This window comes from Arvicanthis niloticus, chromosome 7 (genome assembly GCF_011762505.2).
Source record: "Arvicanthis niloticus isolate mArvNil1 chromosome 7, mArvNil1.pat.X, whole genome shotgun sequence".
NCBI lineage: Eukaryota > Metazoa > Chordata > Mammalia > Rodentia > Muridae > Arvicanthis > Arvicanthis niloticus.
In genome coordinates, this window is record NC_047664.1 from 19,640,924 (window position 1) to 19,658,902 (window position 17,979).

The 17,979-nt window shown below is 41.1% G+C and overlaps 1 protein-coding gene across 2 annotated transcripts in view; it reads right to left on the bottom strand.

Moving 5' to 3' along the window:
* Nucleotides 1-11,581: 11,581 nt before the first annotated feature.
* Xpo1 (exportin 1) overlaps nucleotides 11,582-17,979 on the bottom strand; it is a 38,596-nt gene continuing 32,198 nt past the window's right edge. For both annotated transcript variants that reach the window (XM_034508475.1, XM_076938025.1), the window contains exons 20-25: nucleotides 16,996-17,190; nucleotides 15,515-15,683; nucleotides 14,782-14,916; nucleotides 14,535-14,694; nucleotides 13,987-14,083; nucleotides 11,582-12,625 (exon numbers count right to left, since the gene is read on the bottom strand). In XM_034508475.1, coding sequence (XP_034364366.1) covers nucleotides 12,479-12,625; nucleotides 13,987-14,083; nucleotides 14,535-14,694; nucleotides 14,782-14,916; nucleotides 15,515-15,683; nucleotides 16,996-17,190 — 903 coding nt within the window. In that variant the 3' untranslated portion in view covers nucleotides 11,582-12,478. The remainder of the gene's footprint in view (nucleotides 12,626-13,986; nucleotides 14,084-14,534; nucleotides 14,695-14,781; nucleotides 14,917-15,514; nucleotides 15,684-16,995; nucleotides 17,191-17,979) is intronic.

The following is a 17,979-nucleotide window of genomic DNA, read 5'->3' on the forward strand; positions in this document are numbered from 1 at the left end:
TAGGTGGGTGTCACTATGTACAGCTATACCCACACATTCCTGAACACTGAAGTTACAAATAGGATAAAAGCTAACCTTAAAATTGTTATACAGGGTAATAAAATCCGGGCCACCAATCAGGCAGAGGTAAACAGATTTCTGAGTTTGAGGACAGCCTGGTCTAGAGAGTGAGTTCCAGAACAACCAAGAAACCCTGTCTTGGAGACTAATGAATGAATAAATAAATAAATAAATAAATGTCTCTCCTGCTTTATTTGACCAAGTATCTATTCTTAGGCTGCTTATGTGAAGAAAAAAAAAAAAACTTTCTGATGATTCTGTAGCACATGCTATGTGACACAAATGCATACACAATACAGTAGTAAAAGTCTATGCTTGCAGCGCTTGGGAAGCATAAGCAAGATTGTCACACATCCAACCCTTCTGGTTTACATGCTGAGTTCCAGGCTGCCCAAGGCTGTATGGCACAACCCTGTCTCAAAAAGAAATGAGCTGGGCTATAGTTAGTGTTAGGTAGCTTGCTTAGCACATGTATATATAATCAGTTCAGTTCCCAAGAATGCACACACACACACACACATGATCTGAAAGTTATTGGTAGAAATAATGGTCCTTCCATTATCTACATCAGGGCTCAACAACTTTGTCTAGTAAATGCAAATAGTGAACCTTTAGACTATAGAACCTAGGAGCCCTAAGTGATTACAAACCTGTAAATCAGAGGCTGAGCATAATGACACTCTCAAAGAGTAGATGAGGACTGAGGAGGAGAGGGCTCACTGAGTTAAGTGCTTGTTGCACAAGCATGGTGAGTTTTGTTTGGAACCCCAGTACCCATAAAAATGTTACGTGACAGTGGGTGCCTGTGACTCTAACCCGGGGAGTTGAGGGAAATAGGCAGGAAAATCCCTCAAGCTCCGTGATTGATGAGACAACTATCTAAAATGGCAAGTTGTAGATTCAGTATGTCTCCCAAAGGGAGAAAAATGGATGAGCTGGAGACTGAGCTCAGTGGCTCAATGCACTCAGTGCTTTCGCAGAGGGTCAGTTTAATGGGTCAGTTTCCAGCACCCATTAATAGACAGTGAACTTCAAAGGTGTACAATTTAACATGTCTGAAAATACTGATATTTTATATTTTCTCTCATTTCTGGATGTTAGCTTTCAATATTCAGTTATATCTGTTCCACTGGAAATATCCATTCAAGTCAAGGAGCCACAAGAAAGACTCTGAAAGAGGGAAATAGAACACAGTGCTGTAAAGGTAACAGGAATAATAGGAAAGATGTTTTAAGTTGGAGTGAGGGCAGCAGAGAAGGAGGAGCATGAGGTGGGATAGCTTCTGAAAAGGCCACATGGAAACCTACTACTTTAGAAGCTTCCTAAATTAAATACATACATAAAAAGAGGTTTAAGTTTGGAGAATGGCTCAGGTCTTAGAGTGGCTCTTCCAGAAGACCCAAGTTCAATTCCCAGCAACCACTACTGGCATCTCACAACCACCTGTAACTCCAGATCTAGAGAAATATAACACCTCTGATCTCTGGAGACACTTGCACACACACATAATTTCCCTATAATGGGGGAGGGAATATCCCACTAAACACCTTATGCTAACAAATGAAAATCCCCAAAAGCACTATAGGCTATTGCCAGTACTCTTTTGAGACAGGGTTTCTCTGTGTAGCCCTGGCTGTCCTGGAGTTCACTCTGTAGACCAGGCTGGCCTCGAACTCAGAAATCTGCCTGCCTCTGCCTCCCAGGTGCTGGGATTAAAGGCATGCACCACCACTGCCCGGCTATTGCCAGTACTTTTGACCACCCTCCAGAACTTGCTGTGAGAACTCTATTTGTGAAGATATCACATACTAGAGTCATGAAAAAACTGGCAGTGGTGATATATATGTTTAATTCTAGCACCTGAGGCAGGGGCAGGTGGATCTCTGTGAGTTCAAGGCCAGACTGGTCTACAGAGCTAATTCTAGGACTGCCATCCCAACACAGAGAAACCCTGCCTCAAGAAAAAACAACAAAAGAAAAAGAACATGGAAAAATCAAGTTGGTACTCACTTGGAAGCTTCATCTGTACTGGCTAGCTTTTCATGATCCTGGAAATGTTATGAATGTTGAAAGAAGAAAGAGGTCATCTTCAAATTTCAGACAGCTGTGAACCCTGCAAACTATAACTGACCTGACAAAGTGTATCATGTGACATAAACCACCTTCTAATATAAGGCCTGTTTCATGAGATGAAACCCACACCTAGCACTGTAAAAGGGCCAAGAACATGTGGTAAAACTCCAATACTGTCATTCTATTAAATAGACATAATAACACAATGCCTTAATGACTTATAGCTATATACATAGATCAGAGCATCTCAACCCTCATCAGAGAAATTTTTCTTGCAGTAAGATGGCAATTAACACAGAAGCTCAACTAAATGTGAAGAGAATAAGACAGACTGTGGACTGCTCAATCCTAAACAGGATGTATGTGTCACATTCCTTGCCCCAGTGCTTGGGGATCTTTTTGGAAGAGGGGACAGCCGGGCGGTGGTGGCGCACGCCTTTAATCCCAGCACTTGGGAGGCAGAGGCAGGTGGATTTCTGAGTTCGAGGCCAGCCTGGTCTACAGAGTCCATGACAGCCAGGACTACCAGGACTACACAGAGAAACCCTGTCTCAAAGAAACAAAAACAAAAAAAGACTGTTTTCTAAACAGTTGTACACATGAGCTCACAAGGATTGTGAAAGTTCCAGCCAAAGTCAGCACAGAAGAAAAGGTGAACACACTATCCCAGCAATAGTTGAGGAGCTATAGGCATATGAGAGCTATTAGCACAGGTAGAATAATTTTTCTTACATGATGTCACCTCTGGTAGGAGACCACATGCTAGGGCAGGCCCCATTCCCAGATAGAGATAAGGGACTGCTAAACTACAACCCATAGTCTAAGTCTGCTCTACTACATTTTTTAAACAATATTTTATTGATTTGAGAATCTCCTATCATGCACGGCAATTGCACTCATTGCCCAGTCCTCCCATGTCTGCCACCACTCCTTAGGACATCCTCCCCCCACCAAAGAAAAAGAAGAAAGGAAAAGAAAGAAAAAGACTTCTTGCTTGCTGGAGCATGGCCAGTCCCCGATCTCCACCTGCACCCAGCCAGAAACCATCAACTGTGGAGAGCTACACCTCAGCACCCCATCACAATTTTCTTTTTAAGTTCTTCTCCCCCTTCCCTTCTCCCTCTTGCTCCAGTCCCAAGATTTTTTGTTTATTTTTACACTGTAGCTGTCTTCAGACACCCCATAAGAGGGCATCAGATCTCATTACGGATGGTTGTGAGCCATCATGTGGTTGCTGGGATTTGAACTCATGACCTCAGGAAGAACAGTCAGTGCTCTTAACTACTGAGCCATCCTATCTAGTATTTGAGAGAGTGGGCTAGGGTGGATAAAAAGGTTGTCGCAGAAACCTTTTATGTTCTGCCTTCTAAAATGTGGGTCTGCAGTCATTAATAACACTGTAGGAGTAGCTTTTGTGCCCTTCACAGTCAGCACCGATCCTACACTCTCACACAGTTTCTGGTAACAGCATGGACTCCGAACATCCACTTGGTCTCCAGTATTAGCATATGCCAAAGACCTCCGCTTGGTGGCAGTACAGCTCTCAGAATAACATGGTCCTTTGCCAAAACTCCGGCCACTAACAAGAGCTTGGCCTCTGGGAGAAGCATGAACCCTGGAAATCTTTCAAGGAAGCCCAATCCAATAAATTGACCTTCCTTCATCAAATACATCCTGTTGCTGTTCAGAGCCGGGGTGATCATGTGGCCGTGCAGCTCGTTGCAGGGTTGAGTCTGAGCAACCTCCAAGCTGTGGAACCACATCCTACAGACCCTATTGGGTAATGACCTATTCCTCTATCAACTGCAGCCTTTTCTCACTCCCTTCATGGCTGTCATAGCTCCAGTTCCACTCCTCTGTCTCTCCTGCCCCTCCATCACAGTCATTCCTTGAACCGACACCTGAAGCTTCACTGTGTCACCCTATTGCCCAACCAGGTTTCCTTGCAAATGTTCATTGCAATGAATCACTGGTCTGTTTTGGGGTCTCTGATTTCCACTACACTATCAGTCCTGTGAGACTCCTCTCCTATATCCTGCTGTTTGTTGGCCCGGAGTCATGGAGATCCTGCAGCTCTGGTTCCACAGTACCAGCCCCTTCGTGGGCTCTAGCAGCTCAGAGGCGGAGTAGAGCTGCACACCTATTAGGGAAATCTTAATCAGATGTCATCCCTATCCCAGCTTTTGCACTTTAATTGTTGAGGGGAGAAAACATTTAAAAACAGATTTTTTTTTTTTTTAACTGTGATGGCTGCCATGTTGTTCAGCGGAGAGTTCAAACTCAAAGCAGTTATCTTTCCTGAGTCTCCAAGTGTTGGGATTATAGGCATAAGCCATTACACTCAGCTGGAGTCAGAAACTTCAGACCATCAACAGGCAAAGATGACATAGAAGTTAAACGTACTTACTGCTCTTGTAGAGGACTTAGGTTTAGTTCACAGCAAGCACACACAAGCCTGCGCATACAGACACACACACACAGTCACAGACACACACACACACACACACACAGTCACACACACACACAGACACACACACACCGCAGCTTACAAAAATCCAGCATCCTCTTCTGGCCTCTATAGCAGTAAGCACAAGAAGTGGACAAACATATGGACATATATGCTGGCAAACCACCAATACACATAAAAATAATTTAAAGAGAGAAAAGAGAAAGGGAGGAAAGGAAAGGAGAAGAAGGGAGGAAAGGAGGGAGGGAGGGAGGGAGGGAGGGAAGCAGTTTACTTTATGCCAGGTATCATGATGTACACTTGTAAATCTAGGACTTAAGAGGCTGAGGGAAGATTATTTGGAGAATTCGAGGCCTGTCAGGTAGCTAGAGCCTATCTCAAAAAAAAACCAAATTTTTCCGGGCGGTGGTGGTGCACGCCTTTAATCCCAGCACTTGGGAGGCAGAGGCAGGCGGATTTCTGAGTTCGAGGCCAGCCTGGTCTACAAAGTGAGTTCCAGGACAGCCAGGGCTACACAGAGAAACCCTGTCTCGGAAAAACCAAAAAAACAAAAAACAAAAAACAAAAACAAATTTTGATTGCATTTTAAGACATTCCCAGTGCACAGGAGACAGGCAAGCCTGGGCTACATATGAAAGATCTGTCCCAGCACACACTCAAGAATGGCTTAGTAAGCTTGCTAGTACTGGTAAGGCCCTGAGTTTGGGGTCCAACACCAGACATAAAAAATTTAAATCGGCTGGGCAGTGGTGACGCATGCCTTTAATCCCGGCACTTGGGAGGCAGAGGCAGGCAGATTTCTAAGTTTGAGGCCAGCCTGGTCTACAGAGTGAACTCCAGGACAGCCAGGGCTACACAGAGAAACCCTGTCTCGAAAAAACCAAAATAAATAAATAAATAAATAAATAAATAAATAAATAAATCTAGATAGGCTGAGAGTATAAGTCACTGGAACAAATATTAAGACTCTGGGTTCCTCCCTAACACCAGAAAAGGGAGGCTAAAACAGACGGAGTTTATTTTTCTGAAGTAAACGACTCCCCAAGACTGACCATCACAGTAGCTAAAAGAGAAAAGCCTAAGGTCTTTCACTTTTACTCTACTTAACACAACCGTTTCTACCTCATGCTGGCAGGTCAGCCATTGTAACACTGATTATGCTTTTTTTTTTTTTTTTTTTTTTTTTTTCCAGACACAGGCAAGCTTTCAGTTTGTTTGTCCTCTCCTTAAAAACCCATCACAACTGCCAGGCAGTGGTGGTGCACACCTTTGATCCCAGCACTTGGGAGGCAGAGGCAGGCGGATTTCTGAGTTTGAGGCCATTGTGGTCTACAGAGTGAGTTCCAGGACAGCCAGGACTACACAGAGAAACCCTGTCTCAAACAAACAAACAAACAAACAAACAAAAAACCAAAAAAAAAAACAAAAAACCAAAAAACCAACAATAACAACAAAAAAATCACAACAGATGGAGTCACCAGTGAAGATCTCCCTTTGCTGCTTGCCAGCACCACTCTTGGCCTTCACAGTCCCCTGAAACATTTCCCAGCAATCTTTTTATTCTCATAAAGACCATTTCTTTCTTTTCTTTCTTTCTTTCTTTCTTTTTTTTTTTTTTTTTTTTTTTTTTGGTTTTTCGAGACAGGGTTTCTCTGTGTAGCCCTGGCTGTCCTGGAACTCATTCTGCAGACCAGGCTGGCCTCGAACTCGGAAATCCACCTGCCTCTGCCTCCCAAGTGCTGGGATTAAAGGCGTGGGCCACCACTGCCCGGCTAAGACCTTGTCTTTCAAGTCTGTGTTTAGGTGCATTTTTCTTTGCATTATCTAAAATAGGTTCTGAATCTGAGTACAAACATCCTCTGGTGTGGTGTTACACATTGTGGCCAGCATTTCTCCCAGGAGAAGGGACGTCAATGACCATTTGCTTGTCTGAAGCCTATGATTAATCAAGTTCCTAGTCTGAAATGTTGCTGTGTCCTTCATGATGGTGGCAGCCTCAAGCTGCCAGGACAGAAAGAGCAAGATTGTTCTTTATTCAGAGGAACGAACAGGGGTTCAAATGAGAGCCTCCATGGTGCATGGTTTGGACCCCCAGCAGGATGCAATCGAAAATAGTTCCATCTTTGTGTAATTCAATATAGTACTTCTCTTTCTGGCTCAGGACAATGAAATAAAAAGTGAATAGTGAGTGTTGAATTGTTTTGGAATCTGCCAAAATGGGTAATCACAGGTCTAACGTACAAATATAGCCGAGTGGTGGTGGTGGTGCACCTTTTGATCCAGCACTCAGGAGGCAGAGGCAGGGGAATCCCTGTAAGTTGGAGGCCAGCCTGGGTTATAGAGCTAGTTCCAGGACAGCCAGGGCAGACAAAAACAAAACAAAACAAAACAAAACAAAACAAAACAAACCCTGTTTCAAACAAACAAACAAAAGAAAAGGAGGGGGAGGGGAGAGAAAGGAAGGAAAGAAGGGAGGAGAGGAGGAAGGGAAGGGAAGAGAGAAGGAGGGAGAGGGAGAAAAGAATTTCCCAAGGATTTGGATTCTCCTCCCTGGCGCGCCCCCCCCCCCCCCATGCTTAGGGAAATCGAGCTTAGGGCTTCATAAACAGACAGGCACACTATCACTGAATAAAAACCCAGCTACTTTGTGTGAAACAAAAACCATTTCTATTAGTGCTTGCACATGTACATGCCAGGACTGTTGTGTGGGTATTGTTTGCCTTGGTAACTTTCCGTCTTCCTCTTTTTTTTATTTTTATTATTATTATTTTTTGGTTTGGATCTGCTTTTCCTCAAGTGGTTTTCTCTGTGTAATCCAGGGTGTCCTGGAACTCATCGAGTCACCTCCCTCTGCCTCCTGAGTGCTGACTAAAGGTCAGCCACCTCTGCCCAGCTGCCATCTTCCTTTTTTGAGACACATTCTCATGAAACCTGGAGCTGTCAGCATGTGTATGACAAAGATAAAACTGAGTTCCCCAGTCTTGGTAACAAACACCAAGACCTGCTGAGCAGTCTCTTGTATTCAGCTGACCATGCCCACCCCAGCCTTCACTTGTTATGAAAAACAAACTATGTAAAATGAGGTCTACAAAGTATTTCCTTGAAATATTTGTTTTATGTGTGTATTTTGCCAGCATCCGTGTAAGTGTACCAGATTTGTGCCTGGTGCTCAGGGTGGCTAGGAGAGAGCATCAGATCTCCTAGAATTGGATCATGTATGATTGTGAGCCACCTCGAGGGTACTAAGAACTGAACACATACATGTCCTCTAGAGCAGCAAGCCAGTGTTCTTAACCCATGAGGTATCTCTCCAACTTCCCACAAAGTATTCGTTAGACTTAATACTACAAGGTCATGGAGGAAGGAATTATGACTTGTTGTAGTGAGACGTACAGTAATAAATATAAAATGTAGAAAATTTGACCTGAGGTCTGGGGGTGTGGCTTCATTGTTAGAATGTCTGCTTAGCAGGTGCAGAAAGCCCTGGGGTCCATTACTAGCACCAAATAAGCCCATAATTACAGCACTGGAAAGCAGTGTAAGATCACTCTCTCTCTACTATATAAGGTGTTGAGGCAAGACTGAGCTAGAGACGCTGCCTCAAAATAAAAATAAAGCTTGGAATGGGGTGTAAAGAATAGGAAACACAGGGCTGGAGAGTTGGCTTAAAAGTTAAGAGCACTGGCTGCTCTTCCAGAGGTTCTAAGTTCAACCACCAGCAACCACATGATGGGTCACAACCACCTATAATGGGGTCTGATGCCCTCTTCTGGTACATCTGAGGAAAGCATACTCACATACATAAAAAATTATTTCCCCTTAAAAAAGGGAGAACACTTGCCTTCCTCACATTGCCAAGTCCTGGGTTTGAAACCCAGCACCACTGAAAATTAAACCATTTTAGGGGTTTGCCCGTATTTCAGAAGGTGGTACTGAATTCCTGACTTCAAACTTCCTCTTCAACTTGCTGAGTAGCTAAGGCTAACCCCCTCTTGGGTGCTCTGGGGGGTTAAGACAGAATTTTGCTAAGCAACCCAGTAATTTGCCATGTATGTAGTCCATCACTTTTGGAAGTATACTTTGATCTTCTGGTCAGATTTGATCAGTCTGGTGTATCCAAACACGTCTCACAGGATTGGAGAGACAGCTCAGGTAACAAGAATGTCTCCCACATCTTGAAGAAGACCCAGGTTAAATTCCCAGCACCAACGCAGCAGCTCAAACATACCTATTAAAACTTAGGGCAGAAATGGTGGTACTCAAGAGGCAGAAAAGCTCCGAGTTCAAGGTCAGTCTGATTTACATATTTTAGTTTTCAGGCCAGCCAGGTATATATAGTGATTCTTTTATAGTGAACTCTTGTATTAGTTTAACCTAGAACTGTGACCCTAGGATCTTTTCTTGTATGGCTCCAGGTTGAAATTCAGTGATCTGAGGTTAACTTCACTTTAAGGATCCTTGTACCTTTTGCCCCCTCCCTGTGCTGCCATGACAGGTATGCCACCATGCCTGTGATTTTAGTTCATCTAATGTTCAATTTCCCAAAGATCTGCTGCCTATGATGTCCTCTCTCACCTACATATCCTGTATACCATCATATCCACTTGGCACTTAAGGTGGGACTCTAGGTATCTGGTTACAAACAGAGGAAATAATAGACCCTAAGTGTTGAAATCAGTAACACCATTTTCCTGAACTTTCAGTACTGTCCTGTTTAGAAAACCAGGATGCAGTTACAAGAGCATGAACCCACTTTTGGAAAACAGAGCCAACTTCCAACCCATTGGAATTGAACCCATGAGCATGGTTCAATTTTCTGTGTATTGAGACTTTTTTTTTTTTTTTTTTTTTTGTGAAACATTTAGTATTTGTGCATGTACATTGTGACTTACGGGGCACATTTATGGCTGGTCCCAGAAATTCACCTAACCAGTTAACTACTAGTATCACAAAACTTGAATCTTGGTAGCACACAATCACAAAATTTATCTTTTTTCTTTTTTTGGTTTTTCGAGACAGGGCTTTTCTGTGTAGCCCTGGCTGTCCTGGAACGCACTCTGTAGACCAGGCTGGTCTCCAACTCAGAAATCCGCCTGCCTCTGCCTCCCAAGTGCTGGGATTAAAGGTGTGTTCCACCACCGCCTGGCTTTTCTTTCTTTCAAGACAGGGTTTGTGTGTAGCCCTGGAATTCAAACTGTAGCCAAGGTTGGCCACAACTCACAGACCTACCTGGCCCTGCCTCCCAAATGCTGAGATTAGAGGTGTGCTGGCTCTATTTTACTATTTTTAAAATTTTATGTTTTGTCTCATATACTTAGGTATTTGTAAAACTGAAGTTATAGACAGAAGTAGATGCTGGGAACTAAACCCAGGTCCTCTCCAACTACAAGTACTCTTAACCAGAGCCATTTTATTTTTCCAGTTCCAGCAAACACTCCAAGCACTGAACCATCTTTTTAGGACAAACCCTACTCTTACATTACTTTCTGTACTCAAAATTGTAAGGCAAGAGGCAAAGGGCCAACAAAATAGTTTAGCAAGTAAAGGTACTTGCAACCAAGCTTGAAAACCAGAATTCAATGCCCAGAACTCAGAGAGTAGAAAGAACCGACGTTGCAAAATTCTCCTGACACACACAGAAACTTAAGGGGAATTTGCAGTGGTTGATGCACTGTAATTTGAGCACTTTAGTAAAGTGTGCTTAAATTATATGCATTTTATTTTCTTCTAAATCTTACTTAAATGGCATTCATCATTAAGTACAGACACTTCATGCATAGCTCCAGCTCTTTCCCAAGACTGGCAAGGGATTTCAGGGTCTTTCTTGCTTTACTATTGTGCTAAATCCCTGGCCTAAATGATCTTTGTGGGAAGTGGTAGAATTCTTGAATATCTGATATCCTGTGTAAGTGGACTACCCCTCCCCCCTAAGGAGATTACCCTTACCAAATTATGGAGCCTCTCCTCTTGCTGCAGTCTTATACCATAACCCCAGCCCCCTTTACGCTGCACACACTAACTCCACCTCTCAATTCAATTGTAACTCTCTTTTTTTCTTGCCGCCCTGGTCATATTAGCATAGACTCTAGACAATTCATTGTTACACCCACCACTATAAACATACGTCTTTCTTCCTCGGGCCACTATCTGGCAAAACATTTCTACTCCAATTGTCTTTCATCTCATTTCCATATATACTCAAGTGACCAAGGTACCCTTGAAAACTCTAATCCTGGGCTGGAGAGATGGCTCAGTGGTTAAGAGCACTGACTGCTCTTCTGAAGGTCCTGAGTTCAATTCCCAGCAACCTGTACATGGTGGCTCACAACCATCTATGACAGAATCTGATGCCCTCTTCTGGTATGGCTGAAGACAGCTACAATGTACTCATAAATAAAATAAAATCTTAAAAAAACAAACAAAAACCTCTAATCCTGCAGCCTCAGATGCCCGGTGCAAGGATGAAAAGTATGAGCCACTCTAAGGCCATAACTCCTTGAAAAGCTAATCTACGTTACACACTCACTAACCAGAGATGTTCCCTAAACCCCAAAATGCAACTTCAAATGTTATCAGGATCATGTTTACTTGCTCTCATTTTTGTTTGAGACAAGGCCCCCCTACATATCTCTGGCTGTCCTAGAATTTACCATGTGGACCAGTAGATAAGAACTTGAGATCCACCTGGCTCTGATGGGATTGTAACTTTTGCACAAAGCCCTGACTAACTGCTAAAACTTACCAACAACCTTAGAAGCCTTGTTTTGAAGAGTCTATTCTATAGGCCTAGCTGTACTGGAAGTGGCTATGTAGATTAGGGTAACCTCCAATTCAGAATCTACCTGTCTCTGTCTCCCTAGTGCTTGGGCTAAAAGCATGCACCACAACTCCTGTAAGAACCAAACTTCAAATAAAAATATTAACAAACCTTAAAATCATCTTCATTAATGTATGAATAATTTTAAGCCAGTGAAGGGAAAATAAATGTAAACCAAGTTTATTTTTCCTTTAAGTAGTGTTCTTAAAGCACTACAGCTTGGTAAACAATGTAAATTAGTATAAGTCATCTCAAAAGCCGGAGTTTTGTTTTTGTTGTTGTTGTTTTTTTAATGAGTTGTTAAAAAGATGCAGCCTATTCTAACAGGATAAATATTTTTAACCATTTCACTTTGAGTTAATGAAGGCTCACAAATGAGCAACACTCCTCATTGAGGAAAACAAAAAGCTGTTGTCGACAAGCGACAGCACACACACACAAACAAAAAGAACTGTGTAAAAATAACTAACTGTTCCCATATTTCTGAAGTTGCTTTACAATGGGATGATATGCACATGATCTTGCTGCAAACCTGACACACAGACTTTAATACATGTAGTCTAGAGACAGACAGTTCAGTCAGGAGGTGCCGACTCCAGACAACGCAGCGCTCCAACCCCCTTAACGCAATTGCTTTTACTCATTACTTTTCTTCTAGACCGAGATACAGGCTAGAAAAAAAATGCTCCCTAATTAAAATTTGTATTGTTTACAAGAAAAAAATTGTATAATTTTGTATTAGAATTTACAAGTATATTTTCAAATCAAATTTACTGTCTCCCCCCAGCATTGCCTCAAAATGGGCATGAAGTAAGTTTTTAAAAAATGCCTTAATTTTCAACTTCATGCAAACTAAATAAAGATGACCAAAACAAAATCTTAAACAATGAAAGGATATTTCACAGAAAATTTCTTATACAAAAAACACATAAGAAAAAGGGCCACTAGGTGACATTTTAATTTACAAATTGGCATCATTTTGGTCGACAAATAATCCATCTGCTGTTTTCTTCCATGAACAAATGTTGCAGAGAGAAAAAAGCCTATCATGACTTCAGATTTTAATCACACATTTCTTCTGGAATCTCATGTGGATTAAGAATCCCAGGTACGGACATTTGAAGTTTGTGTTTCTCCTCCTGAGCCTGTCGAAGGGCTGTTTCTCTTTCTTCCAAAAACAGATCCGATGTATCTTCACCTGCAAACTCCTGTGAACACAGACAATTGAAATGTCAAATATAGTAAAACTTTAAGTGGCCTTTGGAACTGGAGGGAGGACATTAGGTATTTTGTCACTTGTAATAGAAATATAAATTATTTTCACTTTCATTTTAATTAAAATGTATTAGCAGAATTATAAGCTAAATTAAAAATAAAGCTTTGAGGTGGGAGTCATTAATACTGCAGTGTTATCCCATATTAAATATTAACATGGAACATGATCATGGAAATTGTAGCTCAAATAATCACATAGTGCCATGATCTTCAAAGCAGTCTAATAGTTTTTGCATTCAGAACTCAAATGACTTAACATGTGATCTTCTGATATCAATTCTCAGCAAACTGTCTTGAATTAAGTTAACCAAGGACTAGATAGTGCTTGTGGATGGACAAACCACAAAGCCCTGGATTTGTTCACTAGAACACAGTGTTTCTTTTCAAAGATTATCTGAGTTGGATAAGGAATGGAGTGGTGGTACACAAACACAGTCACAGCATTTAGGAAACTGCTGTTGGCGGAGTGTTTAAACTCACAGGTTTGCACCAAGCATAGGAAACACACTATGAACTTGTCTCAGAAACATAGGCAGGACTGGAGAAATGGCTAACAACCAAAAGCAGAATAGAGAAGTCTTTCCCCAAAATTTGAATGGCCATTGGCTTAACAGCAATAGAATGAAAAGGTTATTATAAAAATCTTTAAAAGCGCCATCAATGTGCTTATGGGATCTGGTTAGGTGCAGTGGCATGGCTGCAATCCACACACTTGGGAGGAAGATTACTGAGTTCAAGGCCCAGTCAAAAGAGTGAGTTTCAGGACAGCAAGGGCTACACAGAGAAAATTATGTAGAAAATTGTCTAGAAACAAGAAAAAAATGGGTGTGAAGGGGGCTGAAGGTAAGGGATAGAATGCTTGCCTGCTATATACACCAAAATATAATCTAAATTATGTGCACACATAAAAACTTAGAGGTGGGCTGGAAAGTGGTTAAGAGTACTGTGCTGTGTGCTCTTCCAGAGAACCAGAGTTCAATTCCCACCAACCACACAGTGGCTCAGAACCATGTGTAATGGAATAGAATGCCCTCTCTTCTGGTGTGTCTAAGGAACTTATATAACTAAATTAAAACCAACTTAAGAGAAAAGAGCATTCCTGGGCCTCGCTAGGTAATTAGTCTGTCTTAAATGGGTGAGCTTTAGAACCCTGCTCTCAGAAGAACACAGGCCGCATTCTCGATGACCTCTAGTACACACAAGTGTGGATGTATGAACACATACTAAGTTTAAGCCAGCCAGGAACCCTGTCTCAAAACGTCAAAACAAAGAAATAAAAAACTTAAATATGTACCTTTATTTGAACTAAGAAATCCCTTAGATGTTCTTTGAAAGCAGGAATATCCTGATTTAAGCTGAAAAGTCCTGTTACAAACAGCTTTACTTGAGCACTGCAAATCAAAACAAAAATCAATCTTTAAAAACTAAAATTGAAAAATGCCCGTTTTTAAAACAATTATTTTATTCCCAGCACATCTACCAAATTAAAAAAAGAAGCAGATGATTCAGCCTGTAAAAGTACTTGCAATAAAGCCTGGTGGTTTAGGATCCAATACTAGAAACCACAGTAGAGGAAGAGAACTAATTGCCATCTTGCTCTCTGACCTGACCCTTAAGTATCCACATCTAAACTAAATATAAAAATGTACTGGACAGATGTCTTAGTAAGTAAAAGCTCATATTCTCTCCCCAAGAATCCAAATTCAAACACCAGTACCCATATCAGTTGGCCTCCATCTGCCTGAAACTCCAACAGAATGGATGCCTCTGGTCCTCAACGTAGACTCCATGTAAATACCCACCCATACACACCCATATAATAATAGTAATACAATCACTTACTCTTGTAGGTGAGGGAATGCAGACTTAAGGAGATTAGCCACGTAGTCTTGAATAAACATCTGGTTGTTAACTGGATTTCCAGGATTTAGTGGTGTACTTATTTTTCCTTCTTCAACCAAATTAAACATATATGCAAGAATTGATGCATGCATTGTTAGACCTGTTGAACAGAAGAAACCTATTATTAATTCAAAGATGAAATGTAACAACTACAACACTTAGTAATTTATTGACTTTCAGCTCTTACCCGCAGTATGTGAGGTGTCTGTCACAACAGAGAAAATATGCTGAAGAATGTCACAAAAATAAGTTTGGTAAAAACTCTGCGCTGCAGCTTCCTCTTGAGCAACATTTTGTAAAAGTGTAAAAAGTATCTGTAAGCCTAAAGTTAACACACACACAAAAAAATCAATAGAGCATTCATTTACATAAAAAAATACATTCATGAGGTGGTCTTGGTACTGGGGTTTTATTTGTGAGCTGCTGAGATATGAATTCTATCTGATCCTAATGCTTCTAATTCCTGAGCACCTCTCCTGCCCCATAGAATTATATTGTATTTTACAGTAACTAAAACCTGGTTAAAGCCCCTTCCCCCCCCCCCCCCAACCCCCAAGACAGGGTTTGTCTGTGTAGCCCTGGCTATCTTGGAACTCACTCTGTAGACCAGGCTGGCCTCAAACTCAGAAATCAGCCTGCCTCTGCCTCCCAAGTGTTGGGATTAAAGGGGTGCATCACCACTGCCTGGCTAAGCCTATTCTTTATGGAGAATAATATATACCCTCCACCCTTTTTTTGGTGTAGTTTCCCCCCCCCCCCCCTTATTGTAGCCCTGGCAGTCTCAGGACTTGGGTATTTTAGAAACTTGGTTTGCCTCTGAGAACTGAACACCTTTTCCCCCACCCCACAGGAAATTAAACAGTTACTAAGACATAGTGTGTATTTCCGGTTTATCAGTCAAATGACTTAAATGTATTTACCTGTATCTGCAACATTCCTCATAGTATGTTTAAAAGCCCAAATAATAGAATCCAAAACAAGCTTAAACTGTGCAGGTGGAATAGCTAGGAATGCTGGGAAACAGTGAGAATTGACAGCTTGAAGTAATAAGAAAAAGTTTGTTCTGTGTTCTGGATACTCTTCAAAATCCTAAAATAAGAAAAAACACCGAAACATTTCAATGCATTACTAATTAAAAGAGGGAAATAGCAAGCTTCTACTCGAATTCACTTTCAGAGTTGACCCAAAATGAAAGTCCAAATATTTGTTCATTTTATTTTTTTATTTACCGGTTTTCCAAGATAGGGAAGGTTTCTCTGTGTAGTCACAGCTGTCCTCAACTCACTTTGTAGACCCAGATGGCTTAGAACTCCATCTTAGAGTTCCATCTGCCTCTAGAATTAAGGGTGTGCCCCACCACCTCCAGGCTAGAATTTAAATTTTAAAGATTTAAGTACCATGCTCTGTAAATAATTACAAATTAGCAAACACAACCACATTTTTAGTGAAATGTCTGCTCTCAAGATCTGGTGAAGGAATACAGTACCAAGTCTGAGGCCAGTCTGTGCTTTGCAGCAAGATGCTGTTGGCCCAAATCCACTCACCAAAGGCACTGATGTGTTTGTGCCACAACCCATGTGGAACTTTTTTTTTTAAAAAAATATTTATTTATGTTATGTATATGAGTACACTGTAGCTGTTTTAAGACACACAAGAGGGCATCAAATCCCAGTACAGATATTTGTGAGCCACCATGTGGTTGCTAGGAATTGAACTCAGGACCTCTGGAAGAGCAGTCAACGCTCTTAACCACTGAGCCATCTCTCCAGCCCAGGAAGAACTTTTATAAACATTATCATTGCCCAATTTTATACTGTGATATCATGAAACAAATAAAACCAGTAGGAATATCCTGTCCCCCCAACTCCCAAGTAAAGCTATACCATACAGAGCTTCAGGCCAGATTTAATCCCCACCCCTTTCTTATATAGACCAAGCTGGCCAAAGGTAACAAGCTGTTACAGTTGCAAGACCTGTAGACCAAAAACCAAGCTAGACCAAAAATCTAGCTCTGTTTTCTAGTTTGTTATTATTTGCAGAGCATGGTACTTCAATCTTTGAATTCTAGCCTGGAGTTCCTAGAGGCAGGCAGATCTGAGTTCTAAGACAGCTGGGTCCATAAGAGTGATTATCAGGACAGCTGAGGCTACATAGAGGAAAGAGATCATAGATCTATCCACCCACATCTGCCCTTTGAGCACTCTTAGGTCTAAGTTGATGACCAGTCTTCAGTTTCTTTTTTTTATTGTCAAGATTTTGCTATTAAGATGACAATTACTCCTTGTAATATATAGTACTTAATTCTAAATCTTTGAAAGTCTGAAAAAATGCCATTTATATATTTGAGTGGAGAACATACTATAAAATTTTCCATTATATAATAAAACCACAAATCACCTACCTTATTTATCATATTCAATGTGCACTCAAAAACTGCATCGAATATTTGAGGTATTTCAGCTGTTATATGTCCACCTAATTTGTTGACAATAATGGCCATAGTACTAAGCACTTCTGGTTCTCTAGCAGCTGGAACATTTCTCTGGTAATCAATAAGAACTGCATCCAACAAAGGAGGAACAAAGTTTTCAGCTACCTGTTGGGGGCAAAGGGTCCTTATTATTACTGTAAGCAATACAGGTCACTCCAGTCTCCAAGGTAATTCAGATTATCTGATGAGATAAGATGCTAAAATATTTTAGCAACAGGAACCAGTAAAGTCAACATTAACAAAGGTCAGATACAGGATAGTTTAAATGAACCTGTTGGTTGCTAGTTTGGATCCAAACTCATCCTGCTATAGATCCCAGGGGCTATGATGACAGGTGTGTGGCAAAATACCACCTTCATACATATTCAGTAGTCAAGAGTCCTAAATTGGCAAGATCCAAAATACTGTAAGGCCAGACCTTTTGGTATTCTCTAAAGAGAGTAAATCCAAGAATTCTGTGGCCACTGCTGACACAGGAGGAGTGACTCACGTAACAGGCCAAAGACGGATACAATGAGTGGTTTTCTGTACCTACACCATCTATAACTCTATATCTAGGCTATCTTCTACACATACATGAATAATTCTTAAAAAAAAAAAAAAAAAGTGGCTGTATTGCAATAGCAAATTCCAGATCATGAGACCCTGTCGCTTAAGGGTGAGGGAAGAAATTTCTTGACTAAAAACTACTTTATTTGTAAGTTAAGGTATTCCATAAGAATTTTTATCAGAGTTAGGGTTTTAGATAAAAGCAACAGAACCATTGAACATCAAAATGACAAACACAAAGTATCTGTTCACATTATAATCATCAATGATGTATAAAACATGAATTTTATTGACCTTTTGTTTTCAAACTTTTTATCTTAACAACTCTGAGGCATATTTCTATAG